Source organism: Antedon mediterranea, chromosome 3, assembly GCF_964355755.1.
Source record: "Antedon mediterranea chromosome 3, ecAntMedi1.1, whole genome shotgun sequence".
In the NCBI taxonomy this organism is placed as follows: domain Eukaryota; kingdom Metazoa; phylum Echinodermata; class Crinoidea; order Comatulida; family Antedonidae; genus Antedon; species Antedon mediterranea.
The window spans coordinates 4,204,990-4,215,533 of record NC_092672.1 but is presented as its reverse complement, the minus strand read 5'-3'; the positions used below and the strand labels follow the sequence as shown (position 1 = coordinate 4,215,533).

At 36.4% G+C, this 10,544-nt stretch overlaps 1 protein-coding gene across 1 annotated transcript; it reads right to left on the bottom strand.

The window, feature by feature from the left end:
* Positions 1 to 2,415: 2,415 nt before the first annotated feature.
* Positions 2,416 to 10,501, bottom strand: LOC140043401 (N-acyl-aromatic-L-amino acid amidohydrolase (carboxylate-forming)-like). Its single transcript, XM_072087902.1, has 6 exons — positions 10,411 to 10,501; positions 9,694 to 9,931; positions 8,944 to 9,227; positions 4,325 to 4,432; positions 3,843 to 3,952; positions 2,416 to 3,543 (listed from the first exon to the last, which is right to left on the bottom strand). The coding sequence occupies exons 1-6, from the start codon at positions 10,418 to 10,420 to the stop codon at positions 3,352 to 3,354; spliced, it is 942 nt and encodes a 313-aa protein (XP_071944003.1). The 5' UTR covers positions 10,421 to 10,501; the 3' UTR covers positions 2,416 to 3,351.
* Positions 10,502 to 10,544: the final 43 nt, after the last annotated feature.

Below are 10,544 nucleotides of genomic sequence, written 5' to 3'. Positions count from 1 at the left end.
CCAGTGACGTGAATCCTCGAGAAAAATACGAACAAAGTAATGTTTTGAAGTTGGTCATTTAGAATAATTTTAAAAGATGAATAAAATTATAGAATAAGTCACCTGTATTTTTTTATATATAAAATGTTCATAAGGTATAGTTACACCATGGAGAAAAAGTTAGGATAGCTATGCGTTCACACTGAGACCGTATCGGTACCCGGTGAACCGGAGAAAATTCTAGAGTATATTCATTTTCCCGATCACCGATTACACGTACGTTTTGTACGGAATCCGGTGTAAAGGCAGCCTACACACACATTTACTCACAGGACGGGATTTTGACTTCGTGTGAACACAGCTTAACATAGAGATGTTTACGGTACACCTTGAATGTGACAATATGAGTTTTAGGCATGACGAGAAGAGAAAACTTACTTAAAGTTCTGTCCACATGCTCAAACTATATGTGACAAAAAACGTGATGTGTCTATATATGGACATGATGATGTCATATCACTACCGTATTTGGGAATATCACTGCCATATTTGGACACATCACACTTAGTTTGATGGTGTAGACAACGCCTAACCATCCTATAACAATCGAGTTTGAAGCGTGATTTCATCAGCAAATCACTGCTCTTCATTGTTCATGGATACATTTTCTATGTCTCATATAAAAAAGACTAAAACATTCTTGCCTATAAAATATATTATGTAATTTCGACAACCGCTCTCCTCACTATATTATGATATCATAGTCTCGTTAATTATGGAATAGCAGGTTGAAATAAATAAGACTTAATTAGCAGCATGTATTATGTATTTTCTTGGTAAAATGTAATTTATAATTATTGGAAAATTGGAGTTCCGCCATGAACATAATTAAATTCAGTCTATCATGAATGTAGGCTTAATGTTCATCCCGTGGTTGTATTAAAGGTGAATTGACAAAAGCTGAATAAAGCATAAAATAGCATGGAAGACAAAGCTAAATGTGCTATCTTTCATTTGTGCACACAATGTTTAGTGTTGTAGGCCTATCTCCATAATGTGACACTATTTCGTAATTCGTAAAACGGGATTGTATGTGTATCACACGTGGTGCCTGTATCATGTAGCTATACTATTATAATAGCCCCGTGCCTGCATCATTAGGTTAAGTTAGGTTATGATACCAGGTGTTACATTATGAAATAAAAACACATGTGATGCTGTATCACAAAATGCGCCTAGTGTACTGGACAGGTTTGATACAGTACCGACAATCGGCTACAGGATCAGTTCCGTTTAGTGACACTGATCGTTTTTACAACATTTCCCTCACAAATTGATATATTGGATTATTTAAAACCATTATTTAAACAAAGGGTGTTTTATAGCATCATTGGCTTTCTCATTTCATTAATTTACAATGCAATTTATGACGTTAAAATGAGATATCAGCAGAGTTTGTAATTTGATGGCCGTGAATCATACGTGACAAATCAAATAGTTGAAAGCGGCAATGATTTCTGTTGACATTTTACCGGTAACACTAACAGTCCTTTGATTTTATGTCTGGCTGCGACAAATACCACAGTACTGTATGTAGGCCTACATATTCAGTGCTGTTAAGTTTTGTGGAACTGATTGGGTCGCAGCTATATATAAACCCTCAGCATCATGTTGTTATATTGTACAGTATAGTATAAGCATCATGGCCTCCCCTACCATGTTCGTTTGTATTGTTTGGCGGTGTTTGCCTTCCATATTATATATCTTTTGCACGAGCAATTTTGATACGATGTTTTGAAAGTAAAACCCTCCGAGATCATTACGTCCAGACTGAGGCTTTAAAATGTCTGAAAATCAGTGTTTTTGTAAGGTAACTAGATTAGTAGTATGTCCTTTCATCAGTTTATTTGTTACTTATCAATATTGATCAAATTTATAAGGATTAACTAATCATCTGCGATGTTCCATGAGTTCATGCATTAAGCTGTTAATATTTGTAATGCAAGTTCGTTTTCGTTACAAATCGATATTATATTTTTTTCAATTCAATTTCATATTAATATTATTCAATAATAATTGACACATTAATTAGCGTTTACTATATCATTGTGAAAAAAAGATAGACGATGGCATTTAACACAGTTAATAAAGAAGTACTTACACACTAAAGCGTGGTTCCCACTAGAACGCAACGCAGCGACGTATTGACGCAAAGTGCTGTATTGCGTAACCACAAGTGGGAAAAAAAATCGCAGGTTTGATTTCACGCAGGAGGCTGGGGAAAACACAATTATTGAAAGTGCATTTGCTTATGTTGCGTACGTTGCGTCGCTAGTGGGACCCCCCAAGCTTAATTATTAGTAATATTTAGGAAGCGAGTGGTGAACTGATACTGAACAGTTGAATTTATGTAGCGGCGTATGGTACATTATTCAATATTTTGTTAATTGTTAGAAAGTGATTATTATCAATTTATTCCATCACACTCAAGATTTAAAACAATAACGCAGAAAAATAACTGAATATATTGTTTAATATCATCTATTAATCAATACAAAAGAATGAGTAGCGTTTCTTTTAGAGGGCGCACTCACCACCATAAAGGCCAATTTACACAGACGAGCAGTAACGGTAATATAGAATCTATGTTATTCCTTTATGACCATTTACACACAACACGGAGCGGACGGGCGGTTTCGCCTCGGGATAGATACAGATTCTACATGGAACAAGCCACGCGGTTTTCTGCTTACCGTTACCACTCGTCGTTGTTAATTGAACTTAGCAGTCACACAGTCATAAAAGTAACTCTTCCCCTTTTTAATTCTGAGATAATCATATACCCTTGTTTAGCGAATATGCCCAGGTGTACATGTTTATAGTAACCAAAAGATATTTAGATCAGGGAGTTGTAAACCCTGTTTAGATATTATATTATAATATTATTTAATATAAATAACAAAAATAAGTCATAAATGTATTATTCCAAAAGTGAAGTATATTTAAAACCGCCATGATTCCAGTGGGAGTGGAAGGGTGCATGTTATAAACATTTTCTAATATTGCATAAGCCAACATGATCATGAAATTATTAATATTAGCTTACTAATGTAAATGACATCAACTTCATTTCATTGCATTAATAATACAGTAATACCAATATTATTATATCTTTTATTTTGGTTAGGTTTGTCTTAAGTTGATGGTTGTATACTTCATCCATGGAGGTATAAAAAAATGCTTCATCCAAGTTTTACTAATGTCATATTAAAATGAGTTTTGCCATTTTAGTTCAGTTAAAGGAAATTTTCCTTGCCACCAACCCCTTAAAATAAATACTTTTTTTTTAAAAGTTAACACCAGACCTTTTATTCACTCCATTTTCAATGATGGTATATTTAATGTTTCTTTACGTGTTAGCCAGAAAGCAAGATTTTTTTCATAATATGAGGCTTCATTTATAAAAACTGGATATCTCGTCTCTTGTTTATCATACGTAATCGTCTTACCATCAAAGGTCAGAAATAAGGGGTCACCCTTGTTGACTGCTTCCCAGTCTCTGTCCTAAAATGAAATTTTAAATTAATGTTTAATTTTTGCATATTTTTAGTGTAAAAAACATTCACATTTTATTTCTTAAGCTCTGTCTACACTATCAAACTAGTTTGACAAAAAAAGTGTGATGTGCCCAAATGTGGTAGTGATATGCCCAAATATGATAGTGATATGACATCATCATGTCCATATATGGGCGCATCACATTTTTTTGTCACATAAAGTTTGGTAGTGTAGGCAATTAAAAAATACAAGATTATATAGATATGTTTACAGTAGTTTTATTCAATGATTTTCATTAAATATACCTGTAAACGTGGGTGTATCATGGCTGTTATATTACCATCAGCGTCTCGTGGGAAGTCTACTTTATCCGTTATGTTGTAGGCATCTGTTTGAAATGAGTCTGAGATGACACCTATGATAAAAAAAATAAATTAAAAATCTTTTTTTTGTTGTTAAATTATATTGATGAAAAGTTGTGCAAAAAAACATAAAAGAATTACATAGAACAGCAAAACCAAAATATTATATTATTAGTTTTGTTTAATTTATAATAAATTATTTATTTATTTATTTATTTATTTTTTCCCCCATGGGTTTATTTTTCCATGCTTAAGAAATATTCTTGTAAAAGAAATACTGTATATATATATATATTCTGGTGATACAAAATAAATGGTACGTCTAATTATCACGAATAATTAATAATACAGTAATACACCCATGTAGCATAAAATACATAAAAATTGTGATTAATAAAATAAGAAATAAAAAATGAAAAAAAAACCTGAGTTAAAGTCTTCTATAAAAATCATAGAATTGATGACAAGTTCTTGCATTCTTTGGTACATTTCAGCAAGTAGTACACCCTGAGGTTGCGGGCCTAGCTCTAACGCTGAAGAAAAAGGAATTAATAAATAGGTCATGAAGGTCAATCAGCCAGTAAACCAGGTCAGGTATGGAAGGCAAAAATAAAAAAAGTAGTACACCCTGAGGTTGCGGGCCTAGCTCTAACACTGAAGAAAAAGGAATTAATAAATAGGTTATGAAGGTCAATCAGCCAGTAAACCAGGTCAGGTATGGAAGGCAAAAATAAAAAAAGTAGTACACCCTGAGGTTGCGGGCCTAGCTCTAACACTGAAGAAAAAGGAATTAATAAATAGGTCATGAAGGTCAATCAGCCAGTAAACCAGGTCAGGTATGGAAGGCAAAAATAAAAAAAGTAGTACACCCTGAGGTTGCGGGCCTAGCTCTAACACTGAAGAAAAAGGAATTAATAAATAGGTTATGAAGGTCAATCAGCCAGTAAACCAGGTCAGGTATGGAAGGCAAAAATAAAAAAAGTAGTACACCCTGAGGTTGCGGGCCTAGCTCTAACACTGAAGAAAAAGGAATTAATAAATAGGTCATGAAGGTCAATCAGCCAGTAAACCAGGTCAGGTATGGAAGGCAAAAATAAAAAAAGTAGTACACCCTGAGGTTGCGGGCCTAGCTCTAACGCTGAAGAAAAAGGAATTAATAAATAGGTCATGAAGGTCAATCAGCCAGTAAACCAGGTCAGGTATGGAAGGCAAAAATAAAAAAAGTAGTACACCCTGAGGTTGCGGGCCTAGCTCTAACACTGAAGAAAAAGGAATTAATAAATAGGTCATGAAGGTCAATCAGCCAGTAAACCAGGTCAGGTATGGAAGGCAAAAATAAAAAAAGTAGTACACCCTGAGGTTGCGGGCCTAGCTCTAACGCTGAAGAAAAAGGAATTAATAAATAGGTCATGAAGGTCAATCAGCCAGTAAAACAGGTCAGGTATGGAAGGCAAAAATAAAAAAAGTAGTATACCCTGAGGTTGCGGGCCTAGCTCTAACGCTGACGAAAAAGGAATTAATAAATAGGTCATGAAGGTCAATCAGCCAGTAAAACAGGTCAGGTATGGAAGGCAAAAATAAAAAAAGTAGTACACCCTGAGGTTGCGGGCCTAGCTCTAACGCTGAAGAAAAAGGAATTAATAAATAGGTCATGAAGGTCAATCAGCCAGTAAAACAGGTCAGGTATGGAAGGCAAAAATAAAAAAAGTAGTACACCCTGAGGTTGCGGGCCTAGCTCTAACGCTGAAGAAAAAGGAATTAATAAATAGGTCATGAAGGTCAATCAGCCAGTAAACCAGGTCAGGTATGGAAGGCAAAAATAAAAAAAGTAGTACACCCTGAGGTTGCGGGCCTAGCTCTAACACTGAAGAAAAAGGAATTAATAAATAGGTCATGAAGGTCAATCAGCCAGTAAACCAGGTCAGGTATGGAAGGCAAAAATAAAAAAAGTAGTACACCCTGAGGTTGCGGGCCTAGCTCTAACGCTGAAGAAAAAGGAATTAATAAATAGGTCATGAAGGTCAATCAGCCAGTAAAACAGGTCAGGTATGGAAGGCAAAAATAAAAAAAGTAGTATACCCTGAGGTTGCGGGCCTAGCTCTAACGCTGACGAAAAAGGAATTAATAAATAGGTCATGAAGGTCAATCAGCCAGTAAAACAGGTCAGGTATGGAAGGCAAAAATAAAAAAAGTAGTACACCCTGAGGTTGCGGGCCTAGCTCTAACGCTGAAGAAAAAGGAATTAATAAATAGGTCATGAAGGTCAATCAGCCAGTAAAACAGGTCAGGTATGGAAGGCAAAAATAAAAAAAGTAGTACACCCTGAGGTTGCGGGCCTAGCTCTAACGCTGAAGAAAAAGGAATTAATAAATAGGTCATGAAGGTCAATCAGCCAGTAAACCAGGTCAGGTATGGAAGGCAAAAATAAAAAAAGTAGTACACCCTGAGGTTGCGGGCCTAGCTCTAACACTGAAGAAAAAGGAATTAATAAATAGGTTATGAAGGTCAATCAGCCAGTAAACCAGGTCAGGTATGGAAGGCAAAAATAAAAAAAGTAGTACACCCTGAGGTTGCGGGCCTAGCTCTAACACTGAAGAAAAAGGAATTAATAAATAGGTCATGAAGGTCAATCAGCCAGTAAACCAGGTCAGGTATGGAAGGCAAAAATAAAAAAAGTAGTACACCCTGAGGTTGCGGGCCTAGCTCTAACGCTGAAGAAAAAGGAATTAATAAATAGGTCATGAAGGTCAATCAGCCAGTAAACCAGGTCAGGTATGGAAGGCAAAAATAAAAAAAGTAGTACACCCTGAGGTTGCGGGCCTAGCTCTAACACTGAAGAAAAAGGAATTAATAAATAGGTCATGAAGGTCAATCAGCCAGTAAACCAGGTCAGGTATGGAAGGCAAAAATAAAAAAAGTAGTACACCCTGAGGTTGCGGGCCTAGCTCTAACGCTGAAGAAAAAGGAATTAATAAATAGGTCATGAAGGTCAATCAGCCAGTAAAACAGGTCAGGTATGGAAGGCAAAAATAAAAAAAGTAGTATACCCTGAGGTTGCGGGCCTAGCTCTAACGCTGACGAAAAAGGAATTAATAAATAGGTCATGAAGGTCAATCAGCCAGTAAAACAGGTCAGGTATGGAAGGCAAAAATAAAAAAAGTAGTACACCCTGAGGTTGCGGGCCTAGCTCTAACGCTGAAGAAAAAGGAATTAATAAATAGGTCATGAAGGTCAATCAGCCAGTAAAACAGGTCAGGTATGGAAGGCAAAAATAAAAAAAGTAGTACACCCTGAGGTTGCGGGCCTAGCTCTAACGCTGAAGAAAAAGGAATTAATAAATAGGTCATGAAGGTCAATCAGCCAGTAAACCAGGTCAGGTATGGAAGGCAAAAATAAAAAAAGTAGTACACCCTGAGGTTGCGGGCCTAGCTCTAACACTGAAGAAAAAGGAATTAATAAATAGGTCATGAAGGTCAATCAGCCAGTAAACCAGGTCAGGTATGGAAGGCAAAAATAAAAAAAGTAGTACACCCTGAGGTTGCGGGCCTAGCTCTAACGCTGAAGAAAAAGGAATTAATAAATAGGTCATGAAGGTCAATCAGCCAGTAAAACAGGTCAGGTATGGAAGGCAAAAATAAAAAAAGTAGTATACCCTGAGGTTGCGGGCCTAGCTCTAACGCTGACGAAAAAGGAATTAATAAATAGGTCATGAAGGTCAATCAGCCAGTAAAACAGGTCAGGTATGGAAGGCAAAAATAAAAAAAGTAGTACACCCTGAGGTTGCGGGCCTAGCTCTAACGCTGAAGAAAAAGGAATTAATAAATAGGTCATGAAGGTCAATCAGCCAGTAAAACAGGTCAGGTATGGAAGGCAAAAATAAAAAAAGTAGTACACCCTGAGGTTGCGGGCCTAGCTCTAACGCTGAAGAAAAAGGAATTAATAAATAGGTCATGAAGGTCAATCAGCCAGTAAACCAGGTCAGGTATGGAAGGCAAAAATAAAAAAAGTAGTACACCCTGAGGTTGCGGGCCTAGCTCTAACACTGAAGAAAAAGGAATTAATAAATAGGTCATGAAGGTCAATCAGCCAGTAAACCAGGTCAGGTATGGAAGGCAAAAATAAAAAAAGTAGTACACCCTGAGGTTGCGGGCCTAGCTCTAACGCTGAAGAAAAAGGAATTAATAAATAGGTCATGAAGGTCAATCAGCCAGTAAAACAGGTCAGGTATGGAAGGCAAAAATAAAAAAAGTAGTATACCCTGAGGTTGCGGGCCTAGCTCTAACGCTGACGAAAAAGGAATTAATAAATAGGTCATGAAGGTCAATCAGCCAGTAAAACAGGTCAGGTATGGAAGGCAAAAATAAAAAAAGTAGTACACCCTGAGGTTGCGGGCCTAGCTCTAACGCTGAAGAAAAAGGAATTAATAAATAGGTCATGAAGGTCAATCAGCCAGTAAAACAGGTCAGGTATGGAAGGCAAAAATAAAAAAAGTAGTACACCCTGAGGTTGCGGGCCTAGCTCTAACGCTGAAGAAAAAGGAATTAATAAATAGGTCATGAAGGTCAATCAGCCAGTAAAACAGGTCAGGTATGGAAGGCAAAAATAAAAAAAGTAGTATACCCTGAGGTTGCGGGCCTAGCTCTAACGCTGAAGAAAAAGGAATTAATAAATAGGTCATGAAGGTCAATCAGCCAGTAAAACAGGTCAGGTATGGAAGGCAAAAATAAAAAAAGAATGATGATTTCACATACAGTAGAATCCTTCCTGAGTGTGACACAGCTATTTGATGAACACTTTATTAAGGGAACACTTTCCATAAAACAAACATGGGTAATATTATTTGTACACCCAACCCCAATTAAAAGGGACACTTTGTTGGGTCCAGAAGGCATCCCATAATACTATTCTACTGTATTAATTAGAACAAAAAAAATGTATGTTTAAACTGACATTTCAATCCACTGCACGGTTCAACAGAATTAGGGCACAAAGTTTAAAACCCTGTGCATTATAGTATATAATTTTGAATGCCTTAATATCTTACCCAAGCCATTTGGTGCAATGTCTCTGCTACAGCTGTATGCATGGTTTGGACTGCTAATGCATAGGATATGAGCAGGGGCAGAAAATGTAGCCTTTTTCACTACATAGTTAATAAGATGCAAGTCAAAAATCTGATTTTGGTTTTTAATTATAAAACAATTGCCCATGTTTGCTGTAGTATTGTGCATATCTAAAACAACGTCAGGATTTGTAGAATGTGTTGATAAAGTCTCCCACATTTCTCTTACTCTTTTGACTTCATAATTTGTTTTGGGATTGGTACCACTGAAAGGGAAACAAATATAAAGTGAGATATTATGTTGATTTAATAATAGTTTGAAATGTCTCGGAAAAACCATTATGTTTTATTTATGCAGATATGTTTCTCACTACTTATTAATTGTTAGAAACCAAATAAACATTATGATGATTATTAATTCATCTACATTTGTGTTTGATGGAGGAGGGAAGCTAATAGTAGCGTAACGACTATGAGTGCTCACTGGCTAAACCCAGGGGTCCCGGACCTTATGGGGGTCCCTGAGCAGTGCCCACAGGAAAAAACAGGCATTAAAATATGTTGAAAATAGCTAAAAACGCTTGAGACCACGCCCTAAACCAGGAGCCTCATGCCTCTGTGTTACGCCACTGGAAGCAAGTGCTTCTCAACAAAGTTTGTATTCATTACCCATCATAATGATCTTTAAATAGTATCGGTAAAATAGTATATAATAAGTATATAATATCCTACTTTAAATTCTCTTTAGTAAACTGTCGATTTAAGTCTACATCAATATATCTTGTGCATTTTTCCACAGCCATCGGATTTCCCATCAAAACTGTAGTTTTAAATGAATCTTTTGTAATTTGCGCTGGGTTTTTTAGAAATTGTTTAGCTACATATACACCAGACATCTCATTGCCATGGGTTCCTCCGAGTAATAGCACATTTTGCACACGCTTTGCGGTTGCCATTTGATGCAACAGTTCTGAAAAAAAATTGGAATAAAAGAACTTCATTTACAAAAATCCACACATATTTAATTATTGATATATTCTGGTTATTTTCATATACTAACTATAACCCCCTGCTGAACAGAGTCCAAACAGTCGATGATGTCTACCTCGCCGAAATGCACTTAGTGACACCGTATAGTACAGCCTACAAGTAGGCTTTAAAATAGTAGTAGTAGGACTATATAGGTACTAGGCTACTGCCGGTACTGGTACTACTGGCTGATTTCTCTCCCTAACCTACCTAGTAGACTTCTAGGCCTAGCTAGTAGGCTACTACTACTACTAAGTAGTACTACTACTAGCCTACCTCTAGCTAGTACTAGAGTAGTACTAGTTAGTAGTAGCCTAGGCTACTAGGCCTAGAAGCCCCTTTTACTAAAATGAACATTTCTAGGCTACCTACGATTTCAAAACTTATTCAAAAAGTATTTAAATACAGAAATAGCCTTACTTTTATACATAAGACCTACACAGATGGAAGAAAAGTACAATACAAACTCTTATGAAGTTTTACACACAAAACACAAATAAAAGAAGGCATCCATGCATGACGTATCTTGAAATACGCCCTCATCTAGGTCAGCA